The sequence below is a fragment of the Rhinoderma darwinii genome, chromosome 4, assembly GCF_050947455.1.
Source record: "Rhinoderma darwinii isolate aRhiDar2 chromosome 4, aRhiDar2.hap1, whole genome shotgun sequence".
Classification (NCBI taxonomy): Eukaryota; Metazoa; Chordata; class Amphibia; order Anura; family Rhinodermatidae; genus Rhinoderma; species Rhinoderma darwinii.
The window spans coordinates 146,010,292-146,024,260 of record NC_134690.1 but is presented as its reverse complement, the minus strand read 5'-3'; the positions used below and the strand labels follow the sequence as shown (position 1 = coordinate 146,024,260).

Sequence of the window (13,969 nt, the reverse complement as noted above, 5' to 3'; positions counted from 1 at the left end):
ATGACTTCTGCCTTCGTGCCCCCCTGCACGAGTGCCTTCCCCATATGCTACATCTAAATTTATAGGGGAGTAGATGCTCAGATCTAGGCCTAATTAAGCTCGTTCAGCTATTAATCAAATCAACTAGACACATGAGGTGAAAAGCTATGCAGATATAAACAAACAGACTAGCTGGTCTGGATGATCATAAAACTTGACGATCAAACACTTTGACAAAAGTTAGAGATAACACTAGACTATGTAGGAAGACACACAATGGTGGCCCTAGTTGCTGCCAAACCTTTGCGTGGCCCTTCAGAAACAAGAGAATCGGAGCACTGAAACGACTATCGCAGCAAGATAGACTCGGACTGCGGTTACCAAATGAAGACAACGCAAAACCTGCTCCGTCAGATTAGATGGGGAGGTGCAAAAAGTAGGGAGAACAAACTCTTCATTGGCTATTACCAAGCAGGTCTGGGCTTGAAAGGTGGACATCTAAGAATGACACCTGCCTATCCTGCCCTAGTTGTCCCTTAGAAGCGATCATCCAGCTTTTAATTTTAATTTTTTGATGGGGTCTGCACATGGTATGTGCACCACTTGTGTTGGGCACGGGTGGTGTTCTTAGTGTGGTCTCCGATCCCTTTTCATTATATATTTTGTAAATTTATATATACTATTTTATAGACCTGGCATAATTTATTATGATATGTAGATAGAGATTTATATCCTCTCTCTCTCATCCTTGTATTTATATTTATTGTAGACTGTTGTTGGAAGACACCTTTTATTTAGTTATATAAAACGTGTATGAATGTAGACATGGTTACTACTTATGTACAGAATCCTCAGAGTTTATATTGGTGGTTGATTGCGCATGCTGGGACGGGTTCTGCATCACTCCGGAAGTGGTCAGCAGAAATTCAGGTATGGGCATCTGCTCTCACTTGCGTTTAACGTGTATGACACGGATAGGGTATGTGAACCAGCCTCTTGATGCGCTATGTGCCATTGTACACCGCCATAGAGTAGAACTATTTAAACCTTGTAAACACTATCACTAATCACATCCTGACGAAGGATGCAAAACACGTGTTGAGGTGTATCCTCTAGTGAGTTTTCCAGCATCCATCATGCCGGCTACAGGTAATTGAACTTATTTACATATGTGTGGTACAACTTTTGGTTCTGATTGGATTCGTTTTGTAATCTAGACACTTTACCTGGTTTTCATGAGAGTCATTGCTGATATACAGTCGAGTCACATGATTATGACCACCAGCTAATATCCAGAGTAACCAGTGAGTCCAGTACGGACAGCAGCGCGACGGGCTGGGAGTGTCTCAATAAGGTGCTGGTAGATTGTCTCAGGAATCTGGAGCCATGCGGACTGCAGTGCATCCCACATCTGCTAGATGGAGCGTGGGGCAGGATCCATAGACCGAACAAGACTATCGAGGTGGTCCCACAGATGCTCAATTGGGTTCAAGTCTGGTGAATTAGGGAGCCAGGGAAGTACTTGGAAGTCTTGGTCATGCTCTTCCAACCACTGTCGGATATTTACAGCTGTGTGACACATTGCATTGTCTTGCTGGAAGATTCCATCTACCCCAGGGAAGAGAAACAGCATATATGGTTGGACGTGATCTGCAAAAATGGATTCATGTGCAAATTGGTTCAGAGTGCCTTCCACATGGATGAGTATGCCCAGAGAATGCCGTGAAAAATCTCCCCAGACCATAACGCTGCTGCCACCGGCTTGTGTTCTTCCAGCAATGATTGGAGGGTGTTTGTTCTCTGATGTTTCTCGCCTGACACGCCAGCGTCCATCCGTTCGATGAAGCAAAAAACGTCACTCATCGGAGAAGGCAAGCCTTTGCCAATCATCGGTGGTCCAATTCAGATACTGCCGTGCAAATTTAAGCCTTTTTTGCCCATGCACCTTTGTTAGCATGGGTGCAGTGACCATGCGTCTGCTTTGGAGCCCCATACGCAGTCGGGTTCACTGAACGGTTTTACACACACACGAATGGTAGCCCCCTGGTTGATTTTCACGGTGAGATGCTCCACTGTAGCGTGTCGTTCGGTCCTCGTGCACCTTCGTAGCGGACGTTTACCTCGCTCATCAATGGCACGTGGTGCTCCGCAGTTTCCACATCGGTTATTCCCAATGGTGCCATTTGTCCACTCATGATACACTTTCAACACAGCAGCACGCGAACAGCTCACAAACTGTGCTGTTTGAGAAACACTGCCAGCCTTGGCCTGAACGCCAATAATGATCCCTTTTTGCAACTCTGATAAATCGCATTTACCCATGGCCACAATGAGTGATGTGTGTTCAGACAGACTATTGCACACCTTATATAACCACCAAGCCGATGCGGTGACAACCACATTTTTGTATACTCATGGTGCGTCCTCTAATGATATTAACGAGAAAAGGCTGTGTTTACATCATCTGCGTTGAAAGCTCCAATAAGAACCTCCGTCGGAGATCCGGTCAAAAATGCTAGACAAAAGAGTGCAGCATGCAGGTAAAATTATAATCAAATGGGTCTGTCGAGCACCGTTTGTGTCCGTCGTGCAACGGATCCGTCGCGGCCATCATTCTCGTTGTTCTGCTCCAGATGTGAATAAAAATACTTATACACAGGAAAATCAACTTATATTGCTGCTAAAATAACATTCAGCATGAAGGCCAGAAAGGACGAGAGATCTTCAGTGTACACATGCTGCGACTTAACAGCTTCCCCCTCATGGGTTCTACCAGCTCTGAAGCAGAAAGTGAAAGGTCACCTTAAGGCTGGATTCACACGAGCGTGCAGTTTTTGCGCAGGCAAAAAACACGGCGTTTTGCCTGCGCAAAAGACACTTAACAGCTCCGTGTGACAGTAGCATATGATGCGCGGCTGCGTGCTTTTCGCGCAGCCGCCATCATTATGACACTCCATTTGGATGTTTGTAAACAGAAAAGCACGTGGTGCTTTTCTGTTTTCATTCATCCTTTTCACAGCAGTTGCGCGAATCACGCAGTTCGCTCGGAAGTGCTTCAGTGCAGCATGCGTGGTTTTCACGCACCCATTGACTTTAATGGGTGCGTGATGCGCGAAAAACGGCCAAAGAACGGACATGTCGTGACTTTTTTTCAGCGGACTCACGATGAGTAAAAATCCCGCACATGTCTGCACGGCCCCATAGACTAATATAGGTCCGTGCGACGCGGGTGAAAATCACGCACGTTGCACAGACGTATTTCCCGTTCGTCTGAATAAGGCCTAAGGGAGAGAAATTACCAGATTGTGCCGAGAGGGCTCAGTTGGGTCATTTATATACCTCATGGGAAACAAACTTTCCTCCAGTAGGATCGGGGGCCATTTGTTGTGTCCAAGGGTATTGTATTTTTAAAGGTAATCTACCAGGATTTTCATGCCTTATATGCCCTTTAAATGGATTTTTCCAAAAACTAAATAAACTTCACTGATTCCTAGCACAGCGCCAATTTCAACTTGGTATCTAAAGAATGGCAGTTCTCATCACAATGCCTGGTTAGGAACAGTGCTATGTAGAGAAGCTATAGTGGTCACATCCCCTATGTTCTAAGGAGTGTGTGGGTCCCAGCAATCTGACCCCCAACAGACGGTGATGGCATATTCTATCAATATTAACATTTTCAATTGAATATCCCATTTTAATATTTTTTTTTTTGACACTTCACTCACCGCAAATCAAGTCCCTGATTTTGCCAAATATTTTCCATAATCCTTAAAATCTGGAGCGTTAGCATATCTTGACGCAAGTCTAGGGTTAAAACAATGGAACACTCAGTAGTGTTAGAGAAGTTGAGCAACAATTGGTAGACAAATATGACAATATGGACCACTTAAAGGGCCACAGTTACATTTTTTTCATCACATGAATGAATAGTATAATTGTTTGTCAGCTTTGTGCATGCATAGAAAAGATATCTTTATCAAAGCAACAAACTATGGTTTCCATGGCAGCCGAGCGCCACAGCGTATATATATTTTTTTCTCATTTGCTATTTTTGCAGCGAAATTGCAGCGTTTCTCGAGCAGAAGTCGCAATACATAGCTATTAGTAAACGGTTTCTCGATTTGATTTTTATTCTGCCGTGTGTGGTTAAGATTTGTTAAAATCGCTCATCCACACCTCTGCTACTGTACTACGCGGCAGATTTCATTGCGGAAAATCCATAGAGTAGTACAGTAGCAGAGGTGTGGATGAGATTTGAACAAATCTCATCCACACACAGCAGAATAAAAATCAAATGGAGAAAACTGATTGAATTTAATGGGGAGGTAAAACCCGCAACTAATAGCTAAGTATTGCGACTTTTGCAGGAGAAATGCTGCAATTTCGCTGCAAAAATAAATAAATCATATACTTACCCCATTGTCATACAGATGCGATCCTCTGTTGTGATAGCAGCCGGCCTCCTGGGATAACGTTTCAGCCCATGTGACTACTGCAGCCAATAATAGGCTGCAGCGGTCACATGGACTACAGGAGGTCAGGCTGTACTCAGAGCAGAGGGGGGCATCGCTATGACAACGCCTGGGTTCGAAGTATAAACATTTTTTTCCCTGCAGTATTTCCGCAGCGGTTATTGCGTCCGATAAACTGCACCACAATTTGGTGGGGTGTTTTGGGCGGAACTTCCTGCCGTTTCCACGACGGCTACGCTGCGTACAATTACGTAGTGCGGCAGCATACGGTAATGACCTGACCTATAAAAGCTTTATGTTATTTAACCTACAGTGAGCGCTGTAAAAGATAAAGAAAAAAAATGCCAGAATTGCTGTATTATGTTCACCCGGACTCTCAAAAAATGCAGTAAAAAGCGATCAAAAAGTTGTATGTACCCCAATGATAAGAACCTCAAAATGGTGGCATTAAAAACTATAAGTCAGTCCACCAAAAAATAAGCCGTCAGAGTTATGGCTCTTAGATAAGACAACACAAAAACACAAATAAAAAAAGTGTTCATTGCCAAAAAATAGTGAAACAAAAAAAAAATATATATATAAATTTGGCATCATCGTAATCGTAAAAACCCACAGAATAAAAAAGTTGTTAAGAAAAAAGGTTAATGATAAGTACCTCAAAATGGTGGCATATAAAAATACAACTTGTCCCGCATAAAACAAGCCCTTCCATCACTGTCTATGGAAAACTAATAAGTTAGCGCTAATGAAATGAACAATCTAAAAGCGGAAAAAGAAAAACGCTTAGTCATTAAAGGGTAACTAAACGTTTGACGAGCTTCTGGCATGTCATAGTAACATGTCAGAAGTTTTGATTGGTGGGGGTGCGAGCACTGAGACTCCCAATCGCTCAAATGAAGAGGCAGAAGCGTTTGTGTGAGTGACGAGCCGCTTCGTGTCTGTGCGGCTTTTTCCGGAAATCAATGTATCTGAGTACGAGCTCAATGGAAAGTCTGAGCCAGTACTCCGATACATCGGCTATCCGGAAAAAGCTGAACAGAAATGGAGCGGCTGTGCACTTACTTGAGCGCTTCTGCGGCTTCGTTTGAGTGATTGGTGGGGGTCTTAGTGCTCAGACCCCACCAATCAAAACTTCTGACATGTCACTATGACATTTCAGAAGTTTGTCAAAAACTTTAGTTACACTTTAAAGAGGCTCTGTGACCAGATTATCAAATCCCTATCTCCTATTGAATGTGATGGGCGCTGCAATGTAGATAACAGCAAAGTTTGTTTTTTTTTTAACTATTATTTTTGCCCAAGTTATGAGCAATTTTATACTTATGCAAATGAGCTTTTCAATGGACAACTGGGCGTGTTTTCTCGTATTACCAACTGGGCGTTGTGAATATTAGTGTATGACGCTGACGAATCAGCATCATACCCTTCTCATCATTCCCACCCAGCTTCTTTCACTAAAGCCACACAGCGTGACGTCACCCACAGGTCCTTCCACCTTGTCGTCGGAAGAGAGAAGACACCACAGCTCCAGGCGTCCAAAGGTTAATATGCTCGTCTCTAGGGAGTTTACTATGTTTACCTGCACATGGTGATGCTGCTGCAAATTCAACTGTACGCCTGGAGCTGCGGTGTCTTCTCTCTTCCGACGCCAAGGTTGAAGGACCTGTGGGAGACGTAATCATTCCCAGCCAGCTTCTTTCACTGCAGACACAGCGTGACGTCACCCACAGGTCCTTCAACCTTGGCGTCAGAAGAGAGAAGACACCACAGTTCCAGGCGTACAGTTGAATTTGCAGCAGCATCACCATGTTCAGGTAAGCATAGTAAACTCCCTAGAGACGAGCATATTAACCTTTTGGACGCCTGGAGCGGTGGTGTCTTCTCTCTTCCGACGACAAGGTTGAAGGACCTGTGGGTGACGTCACACTGTGAGTCTTTAGTGAAAAAACAAACAACTTTGCTGTTATCTACATTGCACATTCAATAGGAGATAGGGATTTGATAATCTGGTGACAGAGCCTCTTTAAGGCCCAAAATAGGCTGGTCACTAAAGTTTTAACAAACACTGCGAGTGACAGTCTTTAGATTTTATTCAACTTTATTACACCTAGTATATCTTACCACTTGTTTTCATATTTTGCTCAATAGTATACCAAATAGGAATCATGCACACAACCGTAATGATTTTTACGGTCCAGAAATAAGAATCCAGAAATACAGATGCACATCCGCAGCGGTCCGCAATTGCGGAAGCGCCCATAGACTTCTATTGGCGAGTCCGTGCCGCAATTGTGGACAAGAATAGGACGTGTTCTATATTTTACTGATCATTTCTATGGCCCGGACACACATTGGTAAGTATACAGAAAGGTATCCGTAGCCTATAGAAATGAATGGATCCGCAATTTGATCCGTAATTACGAACGAACACTAGGGTCGTGTGCATGGGGCCTTACTTATACATCTAAAATCGGACCATTTCTGTGCACTACTCATGCTACGGTAAGCTCTTCATACATGAAACATTATAGGCATCGCCAGTTTAACGTACCATCTCCGTTTTTAAAGATTATCTCATTATTCAGAAAGAGCATTTCAGACATAATATCAGGGTTCTCCCAGTTTAGCCAAAGAGGCCTTTTTGCAGAGGACATTATTCTGCATTCTTCAAGCCTGAATAACAAAAGAATGATTTAGAAAACATAACTGCACGTAAGCTATGATCAGACAAGGAGGAAAGAAAGCGGGAAAGGAGAAGGACACATGCAAATACCGGAGATTCCCCAGCTGATGTGCAGGATTGAGAGGTGAGGTAAAGCCTTGTAACGCATCCATAAAATCTGGCCTCTTCATTTGCTCAACAAGAAACTTCATTTGCACCTACAACAAATGTCTATTAATATATCGTGCAATGCAATGTATTTAGTACAATTATATAACCACTGCACTAGAACAACAGATTTTGTAGATATAGCGGGGGTCTGTTTTAGTAAATACGTGTAAACCCCATGACCTAAGAATACTGGAGCACCTTAACTTACAACTCCGCATAGCGCCATTCCCCTGTTATTCTTGCTAAAAATGCATGAATAAAATTGACAACTGGGAGTTACCATTCCCGTGTCACTACATAGTCTGATACGGTCAGCAGGGATTGAACTTTGTCAATCTGTGACGCCCTTCCCATTTCGGCAAAGGTTCATCACTGTTGCAAGTTTTCTCCATTTGTGGATAATGGCTCTCACTGTGGTTCTCTGGTGTCTCTGGCTTTGAAACCCTTCCCAGACTGGTTGATTTCAATCACTTTGTTTGGCATCTGTATGGAATCTCTTTAGGACATGGCATCATGTTCTGCTTTCTGAGACCTAAGGGCATGTTCCTTCCCGTTCATCTGTGTCTTCAGAGAAAAAGATGAACGGAAAGACAAAACGAAAAGTATGGTTTCCTTTTGCAGTAACATGGATTTCAATGGGATTTTTTGGGTTTGTTTGTCTCCGTTCTGCTAGGTTGTTTTTTTTTTCACAGAAACAATAGTGCAGCACGCTACGCTATTGTTTCCGCGAAAAAAAAACAACAACCGAGCTGAGGCAAATAAAATTAACTAAAAAAAAAAAAAATACCATTGAAATGGTATTGCAAACGGAAACAATACTTTGTTTGTCTTCACGTTCATCTGTTCCTCTGACGGAAGAGATGAACGGAAAGCAAACGCTGATATGAACAGGCCCTAACCGGATTCACATGGTCAGACAGGTTCTAGTGATGCTCAGATTCAGCAGCTCTGGCAGTGATCATGCCTGGGTACGGCTAGTGAAATTGAACCCAATGGTCAACTGAATTAGGCTGAAACGTCATCCCAGCACGCAAGCCGTTGCTGTGACAATGCCCTGGTGGGAAGTAGAAGATATTTATTCATTTTAAAAACCCGCAAAAAATCCCCCCCAAGTTGTGATTTTTGCGACTTTTCTGCCCTTGAATAGGGAAAACCCGCAACAGAAAAGCAGACTTTCCAAAGCATAAATTCACATGCTGCGGATTTTAAAATAAACGAACTGTAGGTCAATTTATGAACGTCTTTTTTTTGGCTGATTTTTTATTTGGCGTGTGGATGAGATTTGCTCTGCTGCTGCTTTAATATGCTGTGGATTCTCCGCAATGATTTAATTGCGGAAAACCTGCATTGTTTACCCAACGTGTGAACATACCCTATTGGCAAAAGAAATGAGCATGCATTGGCAACAAAAAGTCTTCTACAACAAAAACAACGCAATACGAAGAGTGACTAACATTTGAAACTAGGCATTTTCGTTTATTACAGTACATTAGAAACTTCTGTAGGGTGACAAGCAATTATCCTAAAGTACATTTATGTTACTGAAATACAACTTTAAAGGGTGTATTCTGGTTATAACAAATAATTAGCTATCTACTGGAGGATAGGTCATAACGGTTACATAGGTGGGGGCCCCACCACGGTCTAACAGTTATGTATCCAGTGGATAGGTGATCATTTGTTATAACCAGAAAACCCCCTTAAGTGAAAGTGCAGCATTTTCTAGAAACATCTAACATGTCCTAAGTAACTTGACTGCTGTACTTACTTTGTGAGGCTCATCTTTCTTCTCCTGCTTCAGGATGTCAGTGAGGTTAATGAGTTTTTCCATCGCCTCCACCTGTCGACTTAGATGCTTGAGGTACATCCCACAGGCTCTGCAGTAGGATTCCAGCAGCAGGCCAAACCTCTGACTGACTGTTTTGCTGTGCATTTCTGACCTAACACAAGTTTAACAGGTATCATTACTGGATATAAGGGAAGAATAGAAGCCCCACATTCATACAGTTTGAGTGCTTGTTTACATACAAACATCCAGTGTATTAGTGATCTTAGGCCCGGTACACACCTACGTTGGAGGCTTCGTTCCAGATATGGCCCCAAATTCCTGAAACAATAGCGCAGCATGCTGTGCTACTGTTTCCTGTAAAACCACTCTGACGGAAACCCGACGGAACTCAGGAAAGTCCATGGGTTCCGTAGGGCGCCAATGGTGTCCGTTGCACAAGGGAACCAGCGCTTCCGGTATTTTTGTTGTTCTGCTCCTCTGATGGAGCGGAACAACAAAGACCGATGCAGAACGAGGCCTTATCACTTAGGCTACATTCACACAACAGTGAAAAACAAAATGGCCATTAAAAGCTGATTAACGGTCAGTTTTTCATTGGCCGTCTTGCATCAGTCGGTCTTCAAATCATCAATTTCAAGTCTGACCGTTAGTCATCAGTTTTTTATGACCAGTAAACCAAACCTCCTGAAAACCCCAGTGCCCATGTAGATAGTTCCACAGTGCACGCTGTAGATCGTGCCATACAAAATGTGCCATAGTGCCAATGCAGATATCGCCAGTGTCCCCTGTAGCTAGAGCCGCTATGGTAACATTTAACCCTTTTCTCGTATTTGAGTCGGGAAAGGGTTTTTAAAAATGGCGCCCACTCAAAAGAAGCAGAGCGGTCGCCATAGCCACTGGATCTCTGCTGTGTTGCACATTCTGTTTGCAGTAGGCTTCCTAAATACATCCATCAGTATCCTACCACCAACTCCTCTAGAGATTTTTACATCCAGAAATACCAGGGTATCACTATCACATTCTGAAGTGAATCGGAGTTTGAGGATCTCAAACTTAGTCTTAGTGAGAGACCACAGATAACATTCAGACGCAATAAAAGTCTGAAGGATAAACTGGTCCATTTTGTTGATGAACCTCTTGAAACATGCTGGCTAAATAGGAAACATCTGGGGACCTATAGATGTGGGAACTGCCTTGCATGTGAGTCTATTGTGGAACACGTTTACTAGGTCGAGGACAGGTAGAGAATACCTCAATAAACACTTTATCAGCTGTAAGTCCAGGGGGGGGATATACTTGACAAAATGCACATGCCCCAAGGACTATATAGGTAAAACCAAAAGAGTTTAGAAGACGTATTAGAGACCACTATAGTGACATCCTCAACAGAAGGGATACCACAACATCACGACATGTATGGCAGATACATGGGTGACCCAAAGTCCATTAAATTCTAGGGGATTCAGCAAGTTGAGCCCAGCCCAAGAGGGGGAAAATGGGATAAAACTACTGCTCCAAACTCAGTTAAGATGGATATATAAAATGAAATCACCCCAGAGGGTATCAATGATAATGTAAACTTTGCATGTTTCCTGTAGAGCCACTCAATGGTAATGTAAAAGTATACGTATTAAGATGAAAAACTACCTAGAGAAGATCTTATGGGGTGTGACGAATAGAATCTATTCTTCTAGAGCTGTTGTGTCATGACAAGTCTCTCACATCTTCTGTATCCCTATGATCAATATTTCTATAGGGTGACATTATATCCTCGTCTATAATAAGGCTTCTTGATTTCATCCTATCTAATCTATATCAGAATGTATTCCGCTAGATACCCCCATTAACCGCTTCCCGACCGCCCACTGTATATTCACGTCGGCATTTGCTGGGCTCTGTGCAGTGCCGACGTGAATTCACGGTGGGTGTTAAAAGCGCGATCCGGGTGTCTCAGAGTAGCGCTGACACCCGGATCGCGCTGTTATCACCTACCTCTGTTCCCGGAGATATGATCGGGACCTGATTAGTTCAGGTCCCGGTCATGTGATCGCAGGGAAAGTTTGTTGTAGCAACGAACTGGAAAGTTTGTTGCTATAACAAACTGGAAAGTTTGTTGCTACAACAAACTTTCCCGGGGACCGATTGCTGGTGCTGCAGTCGGTTATAAGGCAGAACCGGGGGCCATATAACGGCCCCCGGGTCTGCCATGCACAGCAGCCTATGAGAACCAGCTGGAGGCCGGTCCTCATAAGCTTCCTGTCAGTGTGACTCTCAGCGTCACACTGACAGTTTATAATACGTTACACTACCTAGGTAGTGTAATGTATTATAGCAGTGATCAGTGCTGCCAGTCTTCAAGTAAAACAAGTAAATAGTAAAAAATAAAGTCATAAAAATGTTTCATAAAAGTGTAAAAACAAGTTATAAAAGTTACAAAAAAAAGAATGCTTTTTTTCCTATAATAAGTCTTTTATTATAGGAAAAAAATGAAAATGTTAAAAAAAGTACACATATTTGGTATCACCGCGTTCGTAACGACCCAAACTATAAAACTATAATATTATTTTTCCCGCACGGTGAACACCGCAAAAAAAATAATTAAAAAACAATGTCAGAATCACTTTTTTTTGGTCATCAACCCTCCCAAAATATAGAATAAAAAGTGATCAAAAAGCCCTTACACCGCTTTTTTGACGGAAAAATATAAAATTATGGCTCTCAGAATATGGTGACAGAAAATATTTTTTTTTATCAAAGTGATTTTATTGCGCAAATGCCACAAAAGATAAAAAACCTATATACATATGGTATCGCCGTAATCATACCGACCCGCAGAATAAAGTAAAATGTCAATTATACCGCACGGTGAATACTGTAAAAAAAATAAATAAATACAAAAAACATTGTCAGAATTTATGTTTCTTTGTCACTTTGCTTCCAAAAAAATCTAATAAAAAAAAAAAAAAAAATCACATGTACCCTAAAATGATACTAATGAAAAGTACAGATTGTCCCGCAACAAATAAGCCCTCACACGGCTCCGTTGGAGAAAAAATAAAAAAGTTCTGGCTCTCAGATTATGGCGATGCAAAATGTGCAGAGTGTTCCAAAAGCGGATAGGATCAGGCGCCATTTATCAGTGTGACACCGGCCACATATCTGCGAATTATTATTTATGTACCCCATTATTATACTCTCTTATTATGCCCTGATGTACTCCGCACAGATTACATATGCCCCCACATCATAAACTGAAATATCAGCAAAACCCCAAACAGAACAGTTACCAAGCAAAATCTGCGCTCCAAAAGCCAAATGGCGTTCCCTTGCTTCTGAGCCCCACAGAGTGCCCGAACACCAGCTTACGTCCACATATATGACATTTTATATACGGGAGAACCCGCTCAACATTGTATGAGGTATTTGTCTTCAGTGGCACAAACTGGGCACAATATATTGTGCATTAAAATGGCATATCAGTGGAAAATTTTAATTTTCAAATTTGCACCATCCGCTGCGCATTAACGCCTTGGCGCACCACGACTTAATAGAATGTCGTGGTGCGAGGGGTTATATATGGAGCGGGCTCATGCGCTGTGCACGCTCCATATTCTGCAGCTGTCAGCTGTGTATTACAGCTGACACCCGGGACTAACGGACAGGAACAGCGATCGCGCTGTTACAGGAGCCTGTAAAATGATATTATACTGCAATACATTAGTACTGCAGTGTATTGTACCAGCGACCTAATGATCGCTCGTTCCAGTCCCCTAAAGGGACTTTTGGGAGGTTTCCACTGTTTTGGTACCTCAGGGGCTTTGCATATGCGACATGACACCCGAAAACCAGTCCAGCTAAATTTGAGCTCCAAAAGCCAAATATTGTTCCTTCCCTCCTGAGTCCTGCCGTGGGTCCAAACAGCCGTTTATTACCACATATGGCGTATTGCTGTAATCAGGACAAATTGCTTTACAAATTTTGGGGTAATTTTTCTCCTTTATTCATTGTAAAAATTAAACATCTCTATTTTTTTTCAGAAAAAAGTAGATTTTCATTTTCACGGCCTAATTCCACTAAATTCAGCAAAAAAACTGTGGGGTCAAAATGCTAACTATACCCCTAGAACAATTCCTTGAGGGGTGTAGTCTTCAAAACGGGGTCTGTTTTGGGGGGATTCCACTGTTTTGCTTACTCCAGGGCGTTGCAAACGCGACATGGCACTGAAAACCAATCCAGCAAAATCTGCGCTTCAAAATCCAAATGGCGCTCCTTCCCTTCTGAGCTCTGCCGTGGGTCCAAACAGCAGTTTAGTACCACATATGGGGTATTGGCGTAATCGGGAGAAGTAGCTTTACAAGTTCTGGGGTGCTTTTTAATCTTTATTCCTTGCAAAGATTTTTTTTTTTTAAATATTTTTTCAGAAAAAAGGTAGATTTTCACTTTCACAGACAAACTCCAATAAATATAGCAGAAGACCTGTGGGGTCAAGATGCTAACTATACCCCTAGATAAATTCCTTGAGGTGTGTAGTTTCCAAAACCGTCTCACTTTTGGGGGATTTCCACTGTTTTGGTACCACAAGACCTCTTCAAACCTGACATGGTGCCTAAAATATATTCTAAAAAAAGGAGGCCCCAAAATCCACTAAGTGCTCCTTTGCTTCTGAGGCCTGTGTTTCAGTCCATCATCACACTAGAGCCACGTGTGGGATATTTCTAAAAACTGCAGAATCTGGGCAATAAATATTGAGTTGCATTTCTTGGGTAAAACCTTCTGTGTTACAGAATTTTTTTTATTACAAATGAATTTCAGCAAAAAAAAAAAATTTGTAAATTTCACCTCTATTTTGCTTTAATTCCTGTGAAGCGCATAATGGGTAAAGAAACTTTCTGAATG

General features: G+C 42.3%; 1 protein-coding gene across 2 annotated transcripts in view; it reads right to left on the bottom strand.

Annotated features, from left to right (window-relative positions):
- The window catches only part of PIK3CA (phosphatidylinositol-4,5-bisphosphate 3-kinase catalytic subunit alpha), an 83,037-nt gene that overhangs the window by 39,041 nt on the left and 30,027 nt on the right, over positions 1–13,969 (bottom strand). For both annotated transcript variants that reach the window (XM_075861647.1, XM_075861649.1), the window contains exons 14-17: positions 9,053–9,224; positions 7,225–7,331; positions 7,003–7,124; positions 3,705–3,783 (exon numbers count right to left, since the gene is read on the bottom strand). In XM_075861647.1, the coding sequence (XP_075717762.1) occupies positions 3,705–3,783; positions 7,003–7,124; positions 7,225–7,331; positions 9,053–9,224 (480 nt within the window). The remainder of the gene's footprint in view (positions 1–3,704; positions 3,784–7,002; positions 7,125–7,224; positions 7,332–9,052; positions 9,225–13,969) is intronic.